This window comes from Mobula hypostoma, chromosome 11, assembly GCF_963921235.1.
Source record: "Mobula hypostoma chromosome 11, sMobHyp1.1, whole genome shotgun sequence".
Taxonomy (NCBI): domain Eukaryota; kingdom Metazoa; phylum Chordata; class Chondrichthyes; order Myliobatiformes; family Myliobatidae; genus Mobula; species Mobula hypostoma.
In genome coordinates, this window is record NC_086107.1 from 94048045 (window position 1) to 94069906 (window position 21862).

Sequence of the window (21862 nt, forward strand, 5' to 3'; positions counted from 1 at the left end):
GGGCACTGGGATCTCAGCTTCCGTCTCCGGGAACTGAAGAACCAAGCTGAGCAGCAAGGGAAAGGCATTTAAAGTTTCTTTAAAAAATCTTTAACAGACAGCACCTTAAGGACCCTCACTATCTGTCAAGTTGAAGGAGCAACACCTCATATTCTGTCTGACTAGCCTCCAACCTGCTGGCATGAAAACCAACATCTCAAACTTCCAGTAATCTCTCCCCCCTCCCTCCCTCTCTCTTGTTTCATTCACCAATCTTGTTCCCCTCTCTCCCCTTCCCTCTCCTCCCCTGTCCATGTCGTCCCACTGGTGCCCTTGTCCCTTCCTTTTCTTCCTTGGTCTACTTTCCCCTCCTATCAAATGTGTTCTTCTTCAGCCCTTTACCTCTTCCACCTATCACCTCCCAGTTTCTCACTTCATCCCCCTCCTCCACCCATCCACCTTCACCACCATGCCCCAAACCTGGTCTCACCTATCACCTACCAGCTTGTACTCCTCGTCCTCCTCCCCCCAACTTCACTTCTGGCTTCTGCCCCATTTCTTTCCAGACTCTGAAGGGTCTCGGCCTGAAACAACAAATATTTATACCCCTCCGTAGATGCTGCTTGACCTGCTGTGTTCCTCCAGCATTTTATGTGTGTTGCCTGCCACGGCCGACCGTCCAATTCACCACCCACTCTCAATTTCTCTCCACAATCCTCAATTCCTTAAGCATTACACCTTCTTCCTGACTTCCTCAGCTGACATCCACTGGCCTCCATCCCATTTTTAATCAACAGTCTGAGATTCTAGGACCAGAGGGCACAGCCTCAGAATAAAAGGACGTCCCCTTACAACAGAGATGAGGAGGAACTTCTTTATCCAGAGGCTGGTGAATCTGTGGAATTTATTGCACGGACACCTGTAGAAGCCAAGTCACTGGGTATATTTAATGCGGAGTTTGATAGGTTCTTGATTAGTAAGGGTGTCAAAGGTTATGGGTGAAGGCAGGAGAATGGGGTTGAGAGGGATAATAAATCAGCCATGATGGAATGGCAGAGCAGACTCGATGGGCCAAATGGCCTAATTCTGCTCCTTTGTCTGATGGCCACCCCATTTCCTTTTCCCATTTTGCCCATCTCTTCCGATATTAAATTTCCAGCCCTTGTCACCTTGCAAGCACCTCTCTGTAAGGTCATTTTGATCATGACCTTTAATATGCCCACCATTGCCTCATTCCAAAGCTTGCGTGCATTCTCAGTTTTGTTCTTTCACCATTTATTCCTGCCGTGTCACGAACGGGGGGACACTGGCTCAGTTGTGTGCACTTTCCCTTCCTGACGCACTCACTACCCACATCATGATTGGCCTGACTTTCTTTTCCTTAGCTTCCCACAAAGGAGACAGAGCGTGGCCACTTGTTTCGATCTGCTCTCAGCAGATCTATTCATTATGAGGTCGACTGACAGTGATTTATTGAATAGACCTTGTCAACCAAAGCCAAATCTTCCTTCTGAGGTCTCGTCCCAGTCAAGCATTTCAGTAAAAAGCAGAGCAGTGTGCTGGCTTTCATTAGTCAAGGGACTGCTTTGAAGAACTGCACGGTAATGTTGCAGCTCTAAAAAAATCTTGATTGGACCAAAATTGGAATATTGTGTTCGGTTCTGGTCACCTCATTATAGGAAGGATGTGGAAGATTTAGAGAGGGTGCAGAGGAGATTTACAAGGATGCTGCCTGGATTAAAGAGCATGTCTAATGAGGATAGTCCAAGTAAGCTTGGGCTTTCTTCTTGAGAGGTGAATTGACAGAAGTGTGCTAGATGACACGAGGCACAGATCAGGTGGCTATCCAGAGACTCTTTCCCAGGGCAGAAATGGCTAATACAAGGGGGCATAATTTTAAGGTGATTGGAGGGAAGTATGGGGGGGGGGACATCAGTAGTTTTACTTTACATGGAGATTTTATAGGCGCTGGAAAGTGGTGGTGGTAGAGGCAGATACATGAGGGACATTTAAGAGACTCCTAGATAGGACAATAGAACAACGGAGGGCTATGTGAGGGAGAAGAGTTAGACAGATGTTAGAATAGGTTAAAAGATCTGCACACCATCATGGGCTGAATGGTCTGTACTGGGCTGTAATGTCCTTCGTTCTTCCTGTTAATTATAATCATTCTATTCTTAAACCTCAATTCTACCACTCTAGGAATTACTGACAATATTCTCCTAAACTGGTTTACAGGTCTAGCCATCTTCTAACCACCTGAAGGGACCGACCTCCATCACGAAAGCCAACCTCCCCTCCGCTGGCCTGGGGAAGCAGCCAACCTAATCCTGTCCCACACCGGCCATCCTCTCTTTTCTCCCCCGCCATTGGGAAGAAGACACAAAAGCTTCAGAGCACATACCAGCAGACCCAAGGGCAACTTCTACCTGCCGTTGGAAGACTCCTGAATGGATCTCTGATAGGCTAAAAGACCGTCTCTTGATCTCCCAGTTTGCTTCATAATGACACTCGCACCTTACTGTCCCTCTGCACTACACTTTCTCTGTAACTGTAACACTACAACCCGCATTCTCTTACTGTTTTCCCATGTGCTAACTCAATCAATTACCAAGCACCTCCCCAAAACCTGACAGTCCAAGCCCTACTGCAGGGCATTCGTTTAAAATGAGGTGGGGGGGGGTATGTTTAAAGATGAGCAGGGCAGTTTGATTTTTAAACACATAAAGTGGTAGGTGTCTGGAGTGTGTTGCCAGGAGTGATGGAACACAGAACATCGAACAGTACCACACAGTATACGGCCCACCATGTTGTATCAGCCAATATAAACCTACTCCACAATCAATCTTGCAATTCCCTCCGACACAGCCCATCATCATCATCATCAATATGTGCCATGTCATATGACATCATCATTATGTGCCATGTCATATGACCATAAGACATGGAAGCAGAATTAGGCCATTTGGCCCATCGAGTTTGCTCTGCCATTCCATCATGGCTGACTTATTATCCCTCTCAACCCCTTTCTCCTGCCTTCTCCCCGTAACTTTTGACATCTTTACTAATCAAGAAGCTGTCAACCTCTACTTTAAATATACCCAAAGACTTAGCCTCCACAGCCGCTGTGACAATGACTTCCACAGATTCACCATCCTCTGGTTGAATTAGTTCAGCACAGCTCTACGGGCTGAACAGCCTGTCCCTGTGCTGCAGAGTTCTACGTCTGGAACACTGCTCGAGTTCTCAGACTCTGACTGTTATGTGGAGAACTGGTGACAGTTCTACCTGCCCACCGCTCACAAAGCGCCTCCCACCAGCCCCGGCTACTGAAGATTACAATGAAGCTTCACTAACCCCTTACAAAAAGCTCAGCGGTACACTTATCTTCTCCGATAATGCACTCGTATTCTGCGTCGTCAGCCAGGGTGCAGTTCTTGATGGTCAGAACTCTCTTCAGCCCGATAACCTCAAAGATGTACCTGTCGACGGCAGGAAAAGAGCAAGTGAGGAAATGTGCGAAGAATCAGAATTAGAATCATGTTGTACATCATGAAATTTGTTGGGTTTTGGCAGCAGTACATTAAAATTATGATAAATTTAGAGTTATATAACTCTATGATTTTAAATTATAATGAAAATGAATAGAAAATAAATACATATAAATATATAAAAATAGAAAATATAAAAATAAAATGTTAAAATTTCTATGATCTGTATACAATACCATGCAAATTTCTTTGGCACATGTATCGTATATAGCGAGAGTGCCCTAAGACTTTTGCACAGAACTGTAGTAATTTTATGTTTTGAACTATACTGCTGCCACTAAAAGAAAATAAATTCATAGCATATGTGAGTGATGATAAACCTGATTCTGATATGGTTCTCTATTGTGGACTGAGAGTGGAAATGGGGAAGGGAGAGAGAAGGGAGCGGGAAGCACCTGAGAGACATTCTGTAATGATCAATTAAACAATTGCTTGGAATCAAATGACCTTGCCTGGTGTCTCGGGGCTGGGTGTGTCTGCACTTGCGCCAACCAGCCCTGGCGCTCCTTCTCTGCCACCCGTCCCACACGCCTCCCATAGCACTCCAGCCTCGCCACTCCCAGTATCCTTTTCTTCCTCCAAATTTACAAACTTGCTCTCCACTCCACGTTGACAAATACAGTACTGTGCAAAGGTCTTGGGCACCCTAGCTGTATATATATGCCTTAGACTTTTGCAGAGTACTATTTATATATATTCTAATAAAAAATCAGTAAATTATATGTATATAGTCCATTCAGAAACCTGATGGAAGAGAAGAAGTTGCTCCTGAAACATTGTGTGTGTCCCCTCAGGCTTCTGTACCTCCTACCTGATGGTGTTACCACATGATGTCAAGACGATGTCTAAATTGGATGCCTCAGTGAGACAACAGGTAGATCCCATGCCTCATAATAACCCAGGTTGAAGCCCAACCTCCAGTGCTGTCTGCGTGGAGTCTGCAAGTTTTCGCCGAGACCGTGCAGATCTCCCCCCACACCCCCCCCCCGGTTTCCCCCCACATCTCAACGATGTGAAAGTTGGTGGTTTAATTGGCTGCTGTAACTTGCCCCTTGGGTGTGGGTTGAGGGGTGGAATCTGGGAAGAAGGGATGGGGATGTGATTACGGGTAAATAACTGGGGGATCAGGACTAATGGGATTGCTCTGATAGCCCCACAGATTCAATGGGCTGAATGGCCTCCCTACATTTTGGAGGTGTGAAATATGAGAGAGAAGAATCACTGAACTGAATACGCTCAGTCCTTTTGCCAAGGTTGGGGAACCAAGAACCGGCGGGCATAGGTAGAGATTGAAAGGGGATCCATGGGGCGACTTTTTCACCCAGCAAACAGTCAGAGAGTGGAACAAGCTGCCAGAGAAAGGTGCTTAAAACAGGTACAATAGCAATATTTAAAAAACACTTGGATAGGAACATGGAGAGGAAGGGTTTCAAGGGATATGGGCCAAATGTGGGCAAGTGGGACCGGCTTAGATGGTCAGCATGGATCAGAGGGGCCGAAGGGTCTGTTTCTGTGGTGCATTACTCAATGACTTCAGACAAATGGATGTTTATGAGACCATAAGGTACAGGAGCAGAATTAGGCAACAGTATGAGGAACAGAAACTATGGCTGGGAAGACTGAAGGCCGAGGTTATGTTTGGAACAAAATGGAAGGAGACAGGTTTAGGATTGAAGGCCGAGGTTATGTTGGGAACAAAATGGAAGGAGACAGGTTTAGGATTGAAGGCCGAGGTTATGTTGGGAACAAAATGGAAGGAGACAGGTTTAGGAGGGGCAAACAATCTTCTTGGGGAAGTCAGCGGATAAAGGAGGAAAGGTATTGTTAATATTTTGGGTGAAAAGCGTTCAGTTCTGAACAAAACCATTAACCCTCTATCCCCCAACAAATGCCACTCAACCCACTGAGTTCCTCCAGCAGATTGTGCGTTGTTCCAATTTCCAGCATCAAGTTCAGGATCTAGTCTATCATCACTTCAATCATATCACATATACCGCCAAACAAAACAACGTTCCTCCAGACCAAGGTGCTCAAAACAATACATGTAACTCACACACACAACATGAAGTAATATTACCACAAAGAAATTAACAATCATAGGTACAGTTGTCAACAGTATAACTGGGGCTTCATGGTGAGACCTGGGTGGGAATAGGGAGTCCAGTAGTCTCATAGTGTCACAACCGTGGATTCAGCGGTGCAGTAGATACTGCAATTGCACTTGTGAATTTGCACATGTCAGCTAATTATTATTTAATCGTAATAGTATTTAACTCTATACTTGTCCTCGTAGTGCTTGTCGAGACTTGGACAGAGCACAGCAACGCTTCGCTGCCTGTTTGCGTTCGGCCTTGCCTGAGAAAGTGGACTGTCGAATCAACTGACTCTGAAGACGAGCGGTATTCGTTTAATGTTTAGATTTTCTTTTCAGCCACAGTGTAGGCTTCGTTTCTCATTTGAGAATTTTAGTTAACAGCCCTATTTGGCCTAGGGTTTATTGTTTATTTTCCCTTTAACACTGTTCACATTGAAGTTTGTGAACTATTGACCTGCTTCAGTGTCTCTCACGCCGCACTTGGGCCATATCCGAACCTGGTAACACATGGCCTGGGAGAAGAAGCCGTTTCCCATCCTAACAGTCCTTATCCTAATGCTATCATACCTCGCACCTGATGGTAGAAGATCTAAGAGATTGTTGGATGGATGAGAGAGATCCTTGAGAATGCTAACACAGCGCTCCTGGTAATTAGCTCGGGTGGGTGGAAGACAGACCCCCCCACCCCCCTTGATTATCTCAGTAGTCCTCACAGTCCTTTGTAGGGTCTAGCAGTAATCTGCAGTATCTTGTACCCCATGTGTAGGAGGGAGTTGGGCTGCTGGTTGGGTTCTGAAACTGGAATTTTGTGACTGCCACGACAGTGAAGGTAGAACCATTCCTGCTGAATCTTAATAATCAGGTCAAAAATTCAGAATCCCAAGCAAAATGCAAAAATTTGTACAAGTAAGGATTCAAAAGGCTGTAGACACTGGGATCTGGATTAACAAATATACCTCTGGAGGAACTCAGCTCAGCAGGTAGCATCTATGGAGGGAAATGGACAGTCAAAACATTTCCAGATGAAGGGTCATGGCCAGAGACATTGACTAGCCATTTCCCACCACAGATGCTGCCTGACCTGCTGAACTCCTCTAGGATCGTGCCTGTTGATACAATGTGTTGGACCTTGTGAAGGGCATTATTTCACCACCTGGTGGTAGAGGTCTGCCAATGCAGTGACAGGGAAAGGTCGACATAGGAGTTTCCATTATAGAGTCATTGAGCAAAAAAACAGGCCCTTTGGCCCATCTAGTTCATGCCAAGCTGTTATTCTGTCTAGTCCCATCGGCTTGCACCTGCACCATAGTGTTCCACACCCTTTTCATCCATGTATTTATCCAAATTACTGTTAAATGTTGAAATCGAACCCACATCCGCCACTTCCTCCAGCAGCTCATTCCACACTCTCACCACCGGCAGAGCGAAGAAGTCCCCAACTACCAGGAAATCCCGACACGAAAATCTGAACCATCGGCAACAGAGTTAGAATTTTAACAGGGTGCTGATGAAGATCTGGGCTATCACAGCAGATAATCATCTCCAGAGCACTGTCACGCCAACGTACCTGCCACTTGGCCGGATTTCCTTTCCATTCTTCAACCACTTCACCTCCAGGTTGGGCCCTGCTATCTCCACCATCATTCGGATTTTGTTGCCTTTGTCCACCTGGTACTGACTCTCCAGCCTCTTGGCGAAAGCTGGATGGCGTCAACGAAAGAGAAAGAACAGAAATAAAATAACTAACAGGTAATCAGTTCTGCAAGCATTTTTGTAAACTAGGCACAAAAAGACGAAGTACGAGGTCAATGGCAGGATTAATAGGAACAGAGGAACGTTGCGGGGTTCACTTCCATAGATCCCTCAAGTTGCCAAGCAACCTGGTTGTTAAGGAGGTGTATGGTTGGGCCGGCTGGTGGCGCAACGACATCGGCGCCGGACCCAGGAGCGGAGGTTCCTGGGTTCAAAACTAGTCAGGTCCACCCCCGAGCACGCTTTCCATCCGTGCTGGGTTGAGTGTCAAGACCGCAACTCGACCTTGTAAAACAAAGGGAAAATACTGTGAAGATGTCTGTGTGAGGAGTAGCACGCCACACCGTCTCTCTCTCGCTCAGCGCCTTGGAAAAAAAAGCCATGAAAAATCCACCACCACGGATGCACGCAGGCACACGCAGACGCAGACGCACAGACTCGCACGCACGCAGGCACACACCAAAAAAAAAGAAGGCGTATGGTGCGCTGGCCTTCATTAGTAGGGGGATTGGGATCAAGAGCAGCAAGATAATGTTTTAGTAATTTAGACATACAACGCGAAATTGGCTCTTCCGGTCCAATGATCCACTCTGCCCAACAACCTACCTACTTAACACTAGCCTGATCACAGGACAGTATACAACGACTGATTAGCCTACTAACTGGTGCGCCTTTGGACTGTGGGAGGAAACCAGAGGACCTGGAGGAAACCCACGCAGTCACACGGGGAGAACGTGCAAACTCCACGCAGGTGGCGGCAGAATGGAACTCCAAACTCCGAAACACCCCAAACCATGATAATGTCGCGCTAACTGCTACGCTACCACAGCGCCCCTATCGGCAGCTCCATAAAGCTCAGGTTAGACCACACTTGGGAGTATTGCATTCAGTTCTGGTCGCCTCATGATAGGAAGGATGTGGAAGCTTTAAGAGTGTGCAGAGAGGATATTTTGTTTCCATACACTCAGAGTCACAGAACAATACCACACAGAAAACAGGCCCTTCAGCCATGCTGATGAAGAGCAAGTCCCATTTACCAGTGTTTGGCCCATATTCCTCCAAATCCTTTTCTACCTAATTAGTTATCCAAATGTCTTTTAAATGTTGTACTTCCCTCAACCGGTTCCTCTGGCAGCTCATTCCATATATTCAGCACCCTCTGAGTGAAGACTTGCCCCTCATATTTTTGTTAAATCTTTCCTCTCTCACCTTCAGCCTATGCTCTCTAGATCTCAGTTCCCTTCCCTGGGAAAACGAGTGTGAGTGAGTGTGTGTGTGTGTGTGTGTGTGTGTGTGTGTGTGTGTACAGAGTGTACATGTGTAGCTGTGTTGGCCCCCAAATAATGCAGTCCCCCCCCCCACCCTCCAACGATGTAGCCCTCCTCTGCCCCCGAGCAACGTGGCCCTCCTCTGCCCCGAACGACGCAGCCCCCACTCTGCCACCAAATGATGCAGCCCTCCCCCACTTCTCCAAGGGTGAAGATTCACTCACCGTCACTCTTCTTCTGCACCTTCTTCTTCTTCTTCAGTCTCTTCAACATGCCCCGAAGGTCAGTGATACCATACTGGAAGGCGATTTTCTCGTAGTCACACGGCTTGGCATTCTTCAGGATTTCCCAAACATCAACCTCTTCCTTTGAAGGAGCCTCAGTTTTGGCCTCTCTGGTTTAAAAGTGACAAAAGCTGGTGAAGTAAATCAGTCTCTCTCTCTCTCTCTCTACTTCCCTCCTTCCCTCTTTCTCTCTCTCTCCCCTTCCCTCCTTCTCTATCTCTCTCTCTCTACTTCCCTCCTTCCCTCTCTCTCCTTCCCTCCTTCCTTCTCTCTCCTTCCCTCCTTCCCTCTTTCTCTCTCTCTCCCCCCTTCCCTCCTTCTCTCTCCTTCTCTCTCCCTCTCATCACAAAAGACTGCAGACACTGGAATCTGGATCAACGAAAAACAAGATGAGGAACTTAGTGGGTCTGGCTGCATCTGTGGAAGGAAGTTCATTTTTCAGTCAATTGAGTTGAGGGATGTCAACCCAAAACATAGACTATTCTTTTTCCAGTCATTTTAAGAGAGAAGGTCCAATTACGAGTTGTTTCTCCTTAAGCTCCTCTTGTCTCTTTATCTGGCTCAGCATCGAAGTGCGTATAAGAATTCGATCACAGCACAGAGCCAAGCCCATTGGCCCAGGGCGTCTGTGCTGAACACGGTGAACACATTAACATCATGCTTTACAGCACCAGTGATCAGTAAAAGAACCCTTAGGGGAAAGTGATCATAATATGATCAAATTCTCCCTGAATGAGGACTGTGGTGGGTTAGTGGGTGGAGGTTTTGATCAGCCTTACTGCTTGGGGAAAGCACCTGTGTTTGTGACTACCTATCACCTACCTTTTCTTTAGAAGTCCACTGAAATCCAGCTCGCCTGCGTCCTCTTTGGTCTCTCCCCTGCAAGTGAAAGGAGCAAAGGTTCAGCCAACAGTCTACATCATCCCTGACGCAACGGAATGTGGAAATCTGGAGCAGCGCGCACAAAACGCTGGCGGAACTCAGCAGGTCAGGCAGAGGCAGAATCAGGTTTACTATCACTGGCGTGTGTGGTGGAATGTGTTGGTTTGCAGTAGCAGTATAGGTGATGTATAGAACAATTACGATAAGAAATATGAACAAAATAAATAAGTAGTGTCAGAAGTGGATTAATGTTCACGAGTTCATGAACCGTACAGAAATCCGATGGTGGAGGGGAAGAAGCTGTTCCTGAAACGTGAGCGTGTGTCTTCAGGCTCCTGGCTGGTAGTAATGAGAAGAGGGTCCTCAAGGATGGATACTGTCTTCTTGAGGCTTTGCCTTTTGAAGACGCCCTCAATTCTATGGAGACTAGTGCCCACGATGGAGCTGGCAGAACCTAGAATCCTCTGCAGCTTTTTTCGATCCTGTGCAGTGCGCCCCCCGCCCCCCAAAGCCAGACACTGATGTAACCAGTCTCCACGATACATCCATGGAGATTTTCTAGAATCTTTAGTGACATACCAGATCTCCTCAAACTCCAAATTAAATCTGTGCAGCATCTGTGGAGGGAAAGGGGCAGTGGTCGTTTCAATCCTGATGAAGGGTCTCGGCTTGAAACGTCGACCTCTTTTACCTCCACAGATGCCACCCATCTTCCTTGGTCACCTCACCAGCTCTGCCATCCCTCCAAAGCTCGCCATCTTAATCCAAAGGTGCCAATTCTTTCTTACCCTGAAGTAATGGAAAACACATAACAGGAGGCAGGCCATACCGTCCCAGAAATCTGCTGCTACACTCCTGGGTCTTAATCTAGAGGCCCACCTGAGTGCATTCCCTCCGTCTCCAAAGATCTCTTGACCTCAGCTTCAGACATACTCAGCGACTGAATATTCACAGAGAGTTTAAAGGTTTACAGAGAATGAGGTGAGAATTTTTTTAAAATGAGCTGAAGGTGGGACCAGTGCAGAGGAGTAGCAGATGGTCAGCACGGATTTAATGGGTCAAAGGGCCTCTTTCAGTCCTGTGTCTCTCTACGGCGGAAGGAGTTTGAATATTCTTGAGGCAGAGAGCAATAGGAGGCTGAGTGCAGGGATAGATGCTTGCCAGGGGCAGAGAGGGGTGGCCATCGCCCGGTCCGTCACAGGCACACACTCCCCACCACTGAAAGTATCTACAGGAGCTGCTGCGTAGAGAGGGAGCATCTGTCACCAAGGATCCCCACCCTCCGGGTCAGGCCATCTTTTCGCTGCTACCATGGGGCAGGAGGTACAGAAGCCTGAAGACCCACAAGACCTGGTTCAGGGAAGTATACAGAACAACAGTAGCAACAGAACACTACGGACGCCTCTTGCACTACCATGGACTTGTCCCTGAAGGTCTGCTTTTGCACTAAAGCATTGTCTTAAACACCTTTTGTCACTATCTTGTGAAGCTTATGTCTATGTTGCGTAGTTTATGTCTGTACCCACATGGCTGCGAAACAGGTGTTTCATTGTCCCCGAACCTCACCATACATGTGCACGTGACTAAGAACTTGACTTGAATCTGATCAGCCGTGATTTTATTAGCCGGTTTAGCAGGTTGAGGGGCAGAGATAAGGCTCTGCTGTGTAATGAACTGAGCTCGAGGCTGTGCGCCTGCTCCGGGCTTCGTGTCTATGGACTCACTTTCATTCTGAATGCTGTCTGCTTGCCTTTATCATTTGCACGGATTGTGCCTTTTCCCCCTCTCTCTGCGCATTGGATGTCTGTCGGTCTGTTTCTATAACAGGTTCTTGCTTTGAGGCTGCCTGCAAGCAGACAAATCTCAAGGCTGTATAACTTACACATTCTTTTGATAATTAATGCACTTCGAACTTTGAACTTTGATCGTTAAGTGCATCGCTCCCAGTTCATATGTAGGCACCTGGTATCAATGGGCGGCACGGCAGCCTATCGGCTATTGTAACGTTTTACGGCACCAGCGGCCCAGGTTCAATTCCCGCCGCTGTCTGTAAGGAGTTTGTATGTTCTCCCCATGACCACGTGGGTTTCTTCCAGGTGCTCCACTTTCCACCCACATTCCAAAGACGTACAGGTTAGGATTAGTAAACTGTGGGCATGACATGTTGGCGCTAGGAGCATGGCAACAGTTGTGGGCTGCCCCCCTCCCCTCCCAGCACACTCTCGGGCTGTGTCGGTCATTGTCGCAATGGCCCATCTCACTGTATGTTTTGATGTTTTAACGTCATCATCATCATGTGCTGTGTCACATGACATAGGCGATCATGGTCTATCCATGGCCATGATTGTTCTTGGCAAACTTATTTACAGAAGTGGTTTGCCATTGCCTTCTTCTGGGCAGTGTCTTTACAAGACAGGTGGCTCCAGCCATTATCGATACTCTTCAGAGTTTGTCTGCCCAACTTCAGTGGTCACACAACCAGGACTTGTGATGTGTACCGTCTGCTCATACAGCCATCTGCCACCTGCTCCTATGGCTTCACAAGACTCTGATCAGGGGGCCAAGGAGGTGCCAAGAGTGTCCTGCAGTCTAGCGGAAGGAAGGAGCGCCTTACCACTCCCTTGGTAGAGACATTTCTCCACCCTGTCACCCATGTGACAAATAAAGCTAATCCAATTTTGAAAGGGGCAGGAGACAGTGAGATTGCCAAGGTCATCTAACTTGTGCCTTTTAGGGGAGGGCAGCCACCCATCGAACCAGACACAGGCTGCGGACTGAGAAAACACAGAGAGCTCAGAGGTACTCACGTCCGTTTGAATGCTGTCAGGAGATGGCCAGTCTCTTCTGCAACTGTGGAGAGATTAGCGAGAACTTAGAGAAGCAGCAGGTCAGAGACAAGCAGCGCGTAGTTATAAAGGGCGGATTTGAAACTAATTGAATCTAGGCAGGAAGCACGGAGGGCAGTGGCTATAGATGGGTCTTAGAAGGAGATGGAAACAGATTCACTGCTAATAAAATGTTTCAGAGACCCAAGTCAAGAGGGAAGCAGCTTTTACTCTGGAGATTAAAGATCAAGGATCAACTTTTTTCACCATGTACATGTATTAGGAGTTTGCTGTGGTGTGTTGGCACGACAAGAAAGAAAAATAACATTTAACAATTATAGAGAATAGAGAATCATACATAAAATAAAGTTAGAGGTTAAAGTACAGAAATGTTATAAAATGTGCATTACACACAAATACCACCATGTATTTACAATGATAAACAGCTTTATAAAAAGTGGTTTACAGTCTTTACATTGCAGTGACTGAAGCTATGTAGGAGAGAAGGGTTAGTGTGGGTTGAAAGATCAGCCCAACATCAATGGGCTGAAGGGCCTGTAGTGCTCTGGAATGTTCTACGTTCTATGAAGGGCTTAAATAGAAAACAGTGAATTGAACAAGCAAATCCGATTGCTGCTTTAATTTACACTGCAGTATTAGGTCAGCGCGTAAGTGACTGAAAAGTCATTTTAGATTAGGGGTAAAGTGTGCAAAGGAGGGTCAGAAACAGACCCTGTTCAGGAACAGAGAAGAGTGCTTCAGGAAGAGAAGGAGGGTTTCTTTCGGGGCTGGGAGTGAATTCAAAGGGACCAAATGGCATCTTCGACATCTATCTGTAAACCTCAACATTGGGGATGGGGGTTCCTCGTCGATCAGGGAGAAGACCTGACTGGGCACAAACTCGTCCCGGAGGCACGAGGGATAGCAGGTGCCGGAATTTGAGGCAGCACACAACATGGTGGAGGAACTCAGCAGGCCAGGGAGCATCTGTGGGAAGGAAATGGACAGTCTACCTACCAGGTTGAGACCCTGCCTCTGGACTCATCTCTTAGATGAGGGAGAGAGAAAGTGTGTGCATGTACGTGTGTGTTTTAGCATCTGCAGAGTAGCTGTAGAGACAACAGTTAGGTCAGACTAAGAGATAATAATAACCACTGGGGCTGGGGTCCTGGAAAAGCCCCAAATACCTACTGCGACACAAGATATTCTGCAGATGCTGGGAACCTTGAGCAAACCACACAAAATGCAAGAGGAACTCAGCAAGTCAGGCACCTTTCATAGATGTTGCCCAGGTATCTCCTGCTGGGAGACCCAGAGACCAAGGGAACCAGAGGGCATCATCCACGATAACGTTCTTACCTTCAACGTTCAGGTCGAACGCCACACTGTCAAACTGATCTTTCGAGGTCACCTCGCACCTGTAACTACCTGCACATATCTTGTCAGCTTTCGTGATCTTCATCTCGTACGTGTAGACCTGCGGAGAGGGAGCTGTTACTTGCACTGGTCCCGGCTGCACGCCCTCCTCCCCGCCGGCTCTCGGGCTGAGACCTCCTGCCTTTCTTCCCAGCACCACCCAGGGCTCCGAACCTCGCAAGTAAGTTCGACCATTTATTTCCCTGTGTAAGGGCAGCACATTAGCGTAAAGCTGGTACCGTACCAGCAATCACCGTCCAGGGTGGCAACGCTGACAGGCTGTCCAGCACAATTCTCAGGGATTACATTTGGCGCAAACAATGCATTTAATAATAGGTTTTGATGTAACATAGAAACATAGAAATCTACAGCACATTACAGGCCCTTCGGCCCACAATGTTGTGCCGACCATGTAAACTACTCTAGAAACTGCCTAGAATTTCCCTAGCGCATAGACCTCTATTGTTCTAAGCTCCATGTACCTGTCTAAGAGTCTCTTGAAAGACCTTATTGTATCCACCTCTACCACCTTTGCTGGCAGTACCTTCCATGCACCCACCACTCTCTGTGTGAAAAACTTACCTCTGACATCCCCCCATCTCAGCGGGAGGAGAAGATGGTGGCGTGCCTACGTGTGCGCAGCCCTCCAGTGAAAAATGATATCGTATCTGTTAAATAGGGGCCGTGGACAATTCTGATTTGATGGAGAATGGGCGTGAAAGCACAGAGGAACATCTGGAGAAATTTCTGAAACGCCTGTTCACTGCTGTCATTATTGTGTGGTCAGGAATCTTTCGACGGGTAGGCCTCAAAATCCCCGGCCTTGCCTGCTTTTGGCGACTGAGAAGGAGGTCGAATTGTTCGGACAGAGATGGCGCTCAGTACTCGCTGTCGGAGAGCTGATCAGAGCTCGAAGTTTTCGGATGACTGAGAGTCGGATTGTGGTCGGCATGGCAGGGAGAGTTTTTCTTCCTTCTCCCGTCTGCGTGAGATGTGGGACATTTGAGAAACTTTGAACTTTACTGTGCTCATGGACTTCTTCATCAAGTTATGGTATTGTGCACTGTTGTAACTATATGTTATAATTATGTGGTTTTGTCAGTTTTTTCAGTCTTGGTCTGTCCTGTGTTTTGTGATATCACACCGGAGGAAGTAATGTATCATTTCTTAATGCATGCATTACTAAATGACAATAAAAGAGGACTACATATCTTCATAATCTAAATACTTCCAAGCACCTTAAAACTATGCCTCCTCGTGTTAGCCATTTCAGCCCTGGGGAAAAGCCTCTGGCTGTCCACATGATCAATGCCTCTCATCATCTTATACACCTTTATCAGTCACCGCTCATCCTCCGCCGCTCCAAGGAGCGAAGGCCAAGTTCACTCGACCTGTTCTCATAAGGCATGCTCCCCAATCCAGGCAACGTCCTTGTGAATCTCCTATCATGTACATGTGATAGATAAAACTAGTCTTTCTTTCTTCCTTCCTTTTCTTTGTAGCACCTGTGATCACCGGCACCAGCCGAGCCGCCTTCTCCAATGTATATAGAGAAAGGTGCCAGAAAAGGGCCAGTAACATCATGAAGGATCCCACCCACCCTGCTCAGGGACTGCTCGTCCCACTCCCATCAGGGAGGAGGCTACGTAGCATCCACGCCAGGACCACCAGACTCAAAAACAGCTACTTTCCCCAAGCAGTAAGGCTGATCTACACCTCCACCACTACTTTATTATTTCCCGCCAGTCACCTTATCTATAGCCTGGCGTCACTTTATGGACATACAATTGATCTATGTGGATGGGTTATCTTATGTATTTTCTTATTGTTGATTTTTATTAATGTTATTGACTTGTTTATCTTTTGTGGGGTTTTTTTGTGCTGAATCAGATCTGGAGTAACAATTATTTTGTTCTTACAGGCAATGACGCTAAACAACCTTGAATGGCGGATTATTGATCTGGGTTCAATTCCAGCACTACCTGCAAGGAGTTTGTATATTCTCCCCGCGAACCGTATGGTTTCCCTCCAGGTGCTCCGGTTTCCTCGGCTACCTCCATCTCTCCAACACAAGGAGAAAGTATCTCAGACCCACGTGCTCAATCCTTCTCAGAATTCCCGTCTCTCAGGAACATTCATTCTCATTTGTCTATCCAGCAAGGCCACTAACCCCCAGAAAGGCTAACTCTTCCTGTCGGGAGAGAGGGGTGCCGACACAAAGGGACAAAGCACCCCTCCTTGTCCTGTGACTTCAACACATCAGCACACGGCCTCAAGCGAGGTCATTCTGTGCAGAGACCCCAGACTCGCGTTTGCCTTTTTGCCAGATTGCTCGCTGAACTGGTTGAGCATCAAGCTTTTCTTAAATGTTTGGCCCATATCCCTCTAAATCCATCCCATGGATCAGTGCAACTCTCTTTCAAATGTTGCTATGGAATCATGGAGCACTACAGCACAGAAACAGGCTCTTTGGGCAAGCTAGGCCATCACATACTGTTATTCTGCTTGGTCTCATCTACTGCAACTGGATCATAGCCCTCCCATCCCTTGTACATCCAAGCATCTCTTAAACATTGAAATCAAACCCACATCCACCACTTCTGCTGGTAGCTTGTTCCATCCTCTGGTTGAAGAAGCTTCCCCCCCACTCACCCCCAAGATTCTGCGCAGAGGCCCCAGCCTCACCTTTGCATTGCTGTCGAATTCCTCCCTGAACTGGTAGACCATCCCGGCCTTGCTCTTCAGATCCAACCATTTGCCCTTGAACCACTTGATGGACGGCTTCTTCAAAAGGCTGGAGGAGTCCACCTTGGCCAAGAACGTGACGGCTTCACCTGTCAACCAAAAGACAAGAGCTGCCTCAGTCCACACCGCTGTTATTGCCATTGCTTGGGGTACAGAGAAAGGGGGTAGAAGTTCAGAGGAGATAATAGGAGGACCTTCTTCACCCAGAGTGGTGAGTACCCAGAATGCACTACCATAGAGAGCGGTGGAAGCAGAGTTGCTGTCAGCAGTTGAGAATTATCTACACAGGGCACTTGAATCATCCCGGCACATGATCCTGGAGATTTCAGCATGGGATCTGGGAATACAGACCCATAATTCCTTGGAAGTGGCGTCACAGGTAAATAGGGTCATAAAGAAAGCTTTTGGCACATTGGCCTTCATAAATCAATGTATCGAGTACAGGAGATAGGATGTTATGCTGAAGTTGTATAAAATGTTGGTGAGGCCTAACTTGGAGCATTCTGTGCAGTTCTGGTAACCACGTACAGGAAAGATGCAAATAAGGTTGAAAGAGTGCAGAGAAAACGTACAATGATGTTGCTGGGACTCGAGGGCCTGAGTTATAGGGAAAGGCTGAATAGGTTAGGGTTTTATTCCCTGGAGTGAAGGATAATGTGGGGAGATTTGATAGAGGTTAAACAAAATTATAAGGGGTATAGATGGGTAAATACAAGCAGGCTTTTCGCACTGATGTTGAGTGGGACTAGAACTAGAGGTCATAGGATAAAGGTGAAAGGTGAAATATTTAAAGGGAACTTGAGGGGAAACGCCTTCACTCAGAGGAGGTGAGAGTGCGGAACGAGCTGCCAGTGGAAGTGGTGAATGTGGATTCGATTTCAACATTTAAGAGAAGTTTGGACAAGTACATGGATGAGAGGGGTATGGTCCAGGTTCAGGTCAACGGGACGAGGCAGAGTAGCAGTTCAACATGGACTAGATAGGCCGAAGGGCCTGTATCTGTGCTGAAGTGCTCTATGACTCTATAGGAATAATGCAGATGGATACCCTTGGTATGGCATCCAAATGGTGGGCCAAATGGCCGATTCCTAAGTTGTACTATGTATCAATCCTCTAGCACTATGTATCCTCTAAATTTGGTAGTGAATGAGTGGAGTCCGAGGGTCCTTCAGAGACTCAGGGCTTTACTTTCTCCATCTCAGCCTCTCATGTGGTCTCATCATCAAAACTTTCCCAAAACCCACCCCCACTATCTCCACTGCCTGCCCCATCATCACAGCTCTAAAACAATGTCCTCATCCATGCCTTTTCACCCCCAAGTTTCTCTGCTCCAAACTCCATCCTATCTTCCTACGGTGGCCATAGGGTTTAGTCAAACCTCATGGATGGTGCAGTCATCCCGACTGGACACACACTGCACGTGTATATTGTTTGGGTGCCTAAGGCTTTCGGACAGTACTGTATTTGTCAACGTGGAGCGAAGAGCGAGTTCGTAAATCTGGCGAGAGCAGAGGATGTTGGAATGGTGAGGGTGCCGCGGCAGGGGTGTGGGACAGGTGGCAGAGAAGGAGGGCCAGTGGCGGGATTTAGCGGGGTGCAGACACACCCAGCCCTGAGAGACACCAGGCAAGGTTATTTGATTCCAAACAATTGGTTTATTGATCATTACAGAATGTCTCTCTGGTACTTCCCACTCCCTCCCCTCTCCCTTCCCCTTTTCCCAGCCATGATTCCCCTCTCCCTGTCCCCTTCCCACTCTCAGTCCACAATAGAGACCCAGATCAGAATCAGGTTTATTACCACTCACATATGTCATTATTTTTGTTTTGCAGGAGCAGTACAGTGCAATACATAAAATTCCTACAGTACTGTCCTAGCTAGTCTTTTGCACAATACTGTATAAGAGTGGTTATTGTCTGTAAACATCAAGCAAGTGCAAGCTCGGAACCTGATTAAGGAGATGTGAAAAGATGCCTACTCTGCAGTCACCACTGCTCGTTTTCGAGGCCTCATTAGCACATTGGGCTGTTTCCGTGGTAACAGAGATAACCAGAGCCTTTGGTTCAGGAGGGGAAGGAGATCCATGTAGGAGGTACTCCTCTAGAGTTGGTGATGTCAGAAGTCACCAATCAGCTGCTGCTCTTCACCTGATTGGCTCACTGGGCAAGAGGCTCGGCATTGGTGAAATAGTAACCGGGAAACTTCGATGTAACATCCAATAGTTCAGCAGGAGGGGGAGGAGATAGCCAAGATGGCCCAGATATCACAGTACAGGCTGTTCAGCCCACAATGTTGCACTAATCTCTTAACCTACTCTTAAGATTATTCTCACTCTTCCCTGCCACATTTTCTTTCATCTATCTGCCTGTTAAGTATTGCTAGTGCATCTGCCTCTACCACCACGCCAGCTTATTGTTTCATACACCAACCACTCTCTGCGTTAAAAAACAAACCTCTGACATCCCCCTACTTTCCTCCAACGACCTTAAAATTATACCCTTTTATATTAGCCATTTCCACCTGGGAGAAAGGTCTCTAGCTGTCCACTCTATATATGCCTTTTATCATCTTGTACACCTCTAACTAGTCATCTCTCATCCACCTTTGCTCCAAAGAGGAAAGTCCTAACTTGCTCAACCTATCCTCACAGGACATGCTCTCTAATCTAGGCAGCATCCTGGTAAATCTCCTCTGCACCCTCTCTAAAGCCTCTGCATCCCTTCTGTATGGGGCACGAAACCACTGCCCAAAGAGCGGCTACTCCTGTGATCTTCAATGAGACATGATCTCTAATCCAGGCAGCGGCGCGGCCTCTCCGATGATGAATATCTGTATTTGTCAATTAGGAGGCCGTGCACAATTCTGATTTGATGGAGATGGACGTGAGAGCACGGAGGAACATCTGGTGAAACTTCTGAAATGCCTGCTTCGCTGCCACTGCTACTGTGTGATCCGAAATCTCCAGAGGGGAAGGCCCCAAATCCTCGGCTTTGCCTGTTGCTTGGCGGCCGGGGCCGGGGTCGAAGCGCTCGGCAGAGACGGTGCTCAGTCCTTGGTGTCGGAGAGCTCGTCGGAGGCTCGAAGTTTTCGGACAGACTCAGAGTCGGACTGTGGTCAGATGCTTCCAGGATGCTTCACCGGCAAGTTTGCGGTGCTGGAAGCTCATGGCAGGAAGAGTTTCTTCCTTCTACCGTCTGCGTGAGATGATGGGCTATCGGGACTTTGAGACTTTTTTTTTAACCATACCCATGGTCTGTTCTTATCAAATTATGGTATTGCTTGGCACTGTTGTAACTATATGTTATAATTATATGGTTTTTGTCAGTTTTAATCTTGGTCTGTCTTGTGTTTCTGTGATATCATACCAGAGGAACGTTGTATCATTTTTTAATGCATGCATTTCCAAATGACAATAATGAGTGTCCTTGTAATCTAATCTAATCTAATCTAATCTAATCCTGGTAAATCTCTTCTGCACCCTCTCTAAAGCCTCCGCATCCCTCCTGTATTGGGGCACGATACCACTGTCAGGAGAGTTGCTGCTCCTATGAACTCCAATAAGACATGCTCTCTAATCCAGGCAGCATCCTGGTAAACCTCCTCTCAACCCTCTCTAAATCTTCCACATCCTTCCTATAATGAATGCAATATTCCAAGTATGGTCTAACCAAAGGGAAAAGCCCAAGCCCACCCAGACTAATCTTGTGGAAAACACTGGCAGAACAAAAAGGAGGAAGGTGGGTTCTGGAGACAAGATCTAACCCTCTACTGCAGGTGTTCCCAACCTGGGGTTCACAGACCCCTTGGTTAATGGTAAGGTGCATGCCATAAAAAAGTTAGGAACACCTGCTCCACTGGGATTTGGGACAACACAAGAATGCAGGCCCAACGCTCGCTAGGAGATTCCCTGGGCTGACCACACAACGTCAAGTAGCACACTGTTCAAACTGCGAGTGATTGTAGTTCTTCTTCAGCATTAGTATTTCAAGCAAAGCTGCAATGAGGCAATTCAAAATCCTGGGAAAACCCTGCGGGGTCAGGCAGCATCTGTGGAAGGAAATGGACACAGATGTCGCAGGCTGAGACCTTTCATCTGATCTCACCTCTTAGTTGAAGACCTCATTGGGCCAGATGAAGGGTCTCATCCCTTTAGAACAGAGATAAGAGAAAATTATTTAGCTGGAGAGTGGTGAATCTGTGGAATTCATTGCCATAGATGGCTGTGGAGGCCCAGTCATTAGGTGCATTTAAAGTGGAAGTTGACAGGCTCTTGATTAATAATAGCGTCAAAGGCAGGAGAAGGGACTGAAAGGAAAGATAAATCTGCCATGATTGAATGGTGGAGCAGACTTGATAGGCCAAGTGGCCTAATTCTACTCCAATGCCTTGAAACAAAGCTAAGACGAGGCCACAGAAAACAGTGGAGGAACTTGGTGGGTCAGGCAGTATCTGTGGCGGGACGTTTCAGGTCGAGACCCTTCATCTGGAATGATGAATTCCTCATCTAACAGGTGTGTCCAGATGAAGGGTCTCAACCCAAAATATCATCCTCTATAGATGCTACCTGACCTGCTGAGTGCCTCCAGCATCCTGTAGGTTTATTCAGAGCTAACACATACATCATTCCCCAACTGACACCGGTGTGTCTCAATTCCTCACACCACCTCATCCAGACCAATGCACTCACTGACCGACACTGTCCTCTCTCACTTCCTCATATTCATTCCATTTCATCCTGTCTCCTAATCCCTCCAAATTCCTGCTCTTCCCTCTCAACTAACCACGAAGGCACCCAGCTTCCAATCCCTCTTCTTTACTATGGCCATGAAGGAATTCCAATATGGAAGAAAACGTCTAAGTGGAATAAGCCAAGGGAAGTGGAAGTAGGCACATCGAGTGTCTTTGTCCTTGCCACGTGGAGGTGGCCATTTTGTGAAACTGCTTTGCAACCTCCATTTGGTGGGCTGTCTTGTGAACAAGTTTTGCGCAAGAATAGCTGGATCAAAGTGGACACATTTGACAATCGCGGCTGTCTATGGACCTTACTGATAATCTGCTGAACTAG

The 21862-nt window shown here is 47.2% G+C and overlaps 1 protein-coding gene across 1 annotated transcript in view; it reads right to left on the reverse strand.

Moving 5' to 3' along the window:
• mybpc2a (myosin binding protein Ca) overlaps window positions 1-21862 on the reverse strand; it is a 113622-nt gene that overhangs the window by 57037 nt on the left and 34723 nt on the right. The window contains exons 6-12 of the mRNA XM_063062541.1: window positions 16738-16886; window positions 13996-14113; window positions 12619-12661; window positions 9752-9808; window positions 8870-9039; window positions 7193-7325; window positions 3337-3461 (exon numbers count right to left, since the gene is read on the reverse strand). Of these exons, the coding sequence (XP_062918611.1) occupies window positions 3337-3461; window positions 7193-7325; window positions 8870-9039; window positions 9752-9808; window positions 12619-12661; window positions 13996-14113; window positions 16738-16886 (795 nt within the window). The remainder of the gene's footprint in view (window positions 1-3336; window positions 3462-7192; window positions 7326-8869; window positions 9040-9751; window positions 9809-12618; window positions 12662-13995; window positions 14114-16737; window positions 16887-21862) is intronic.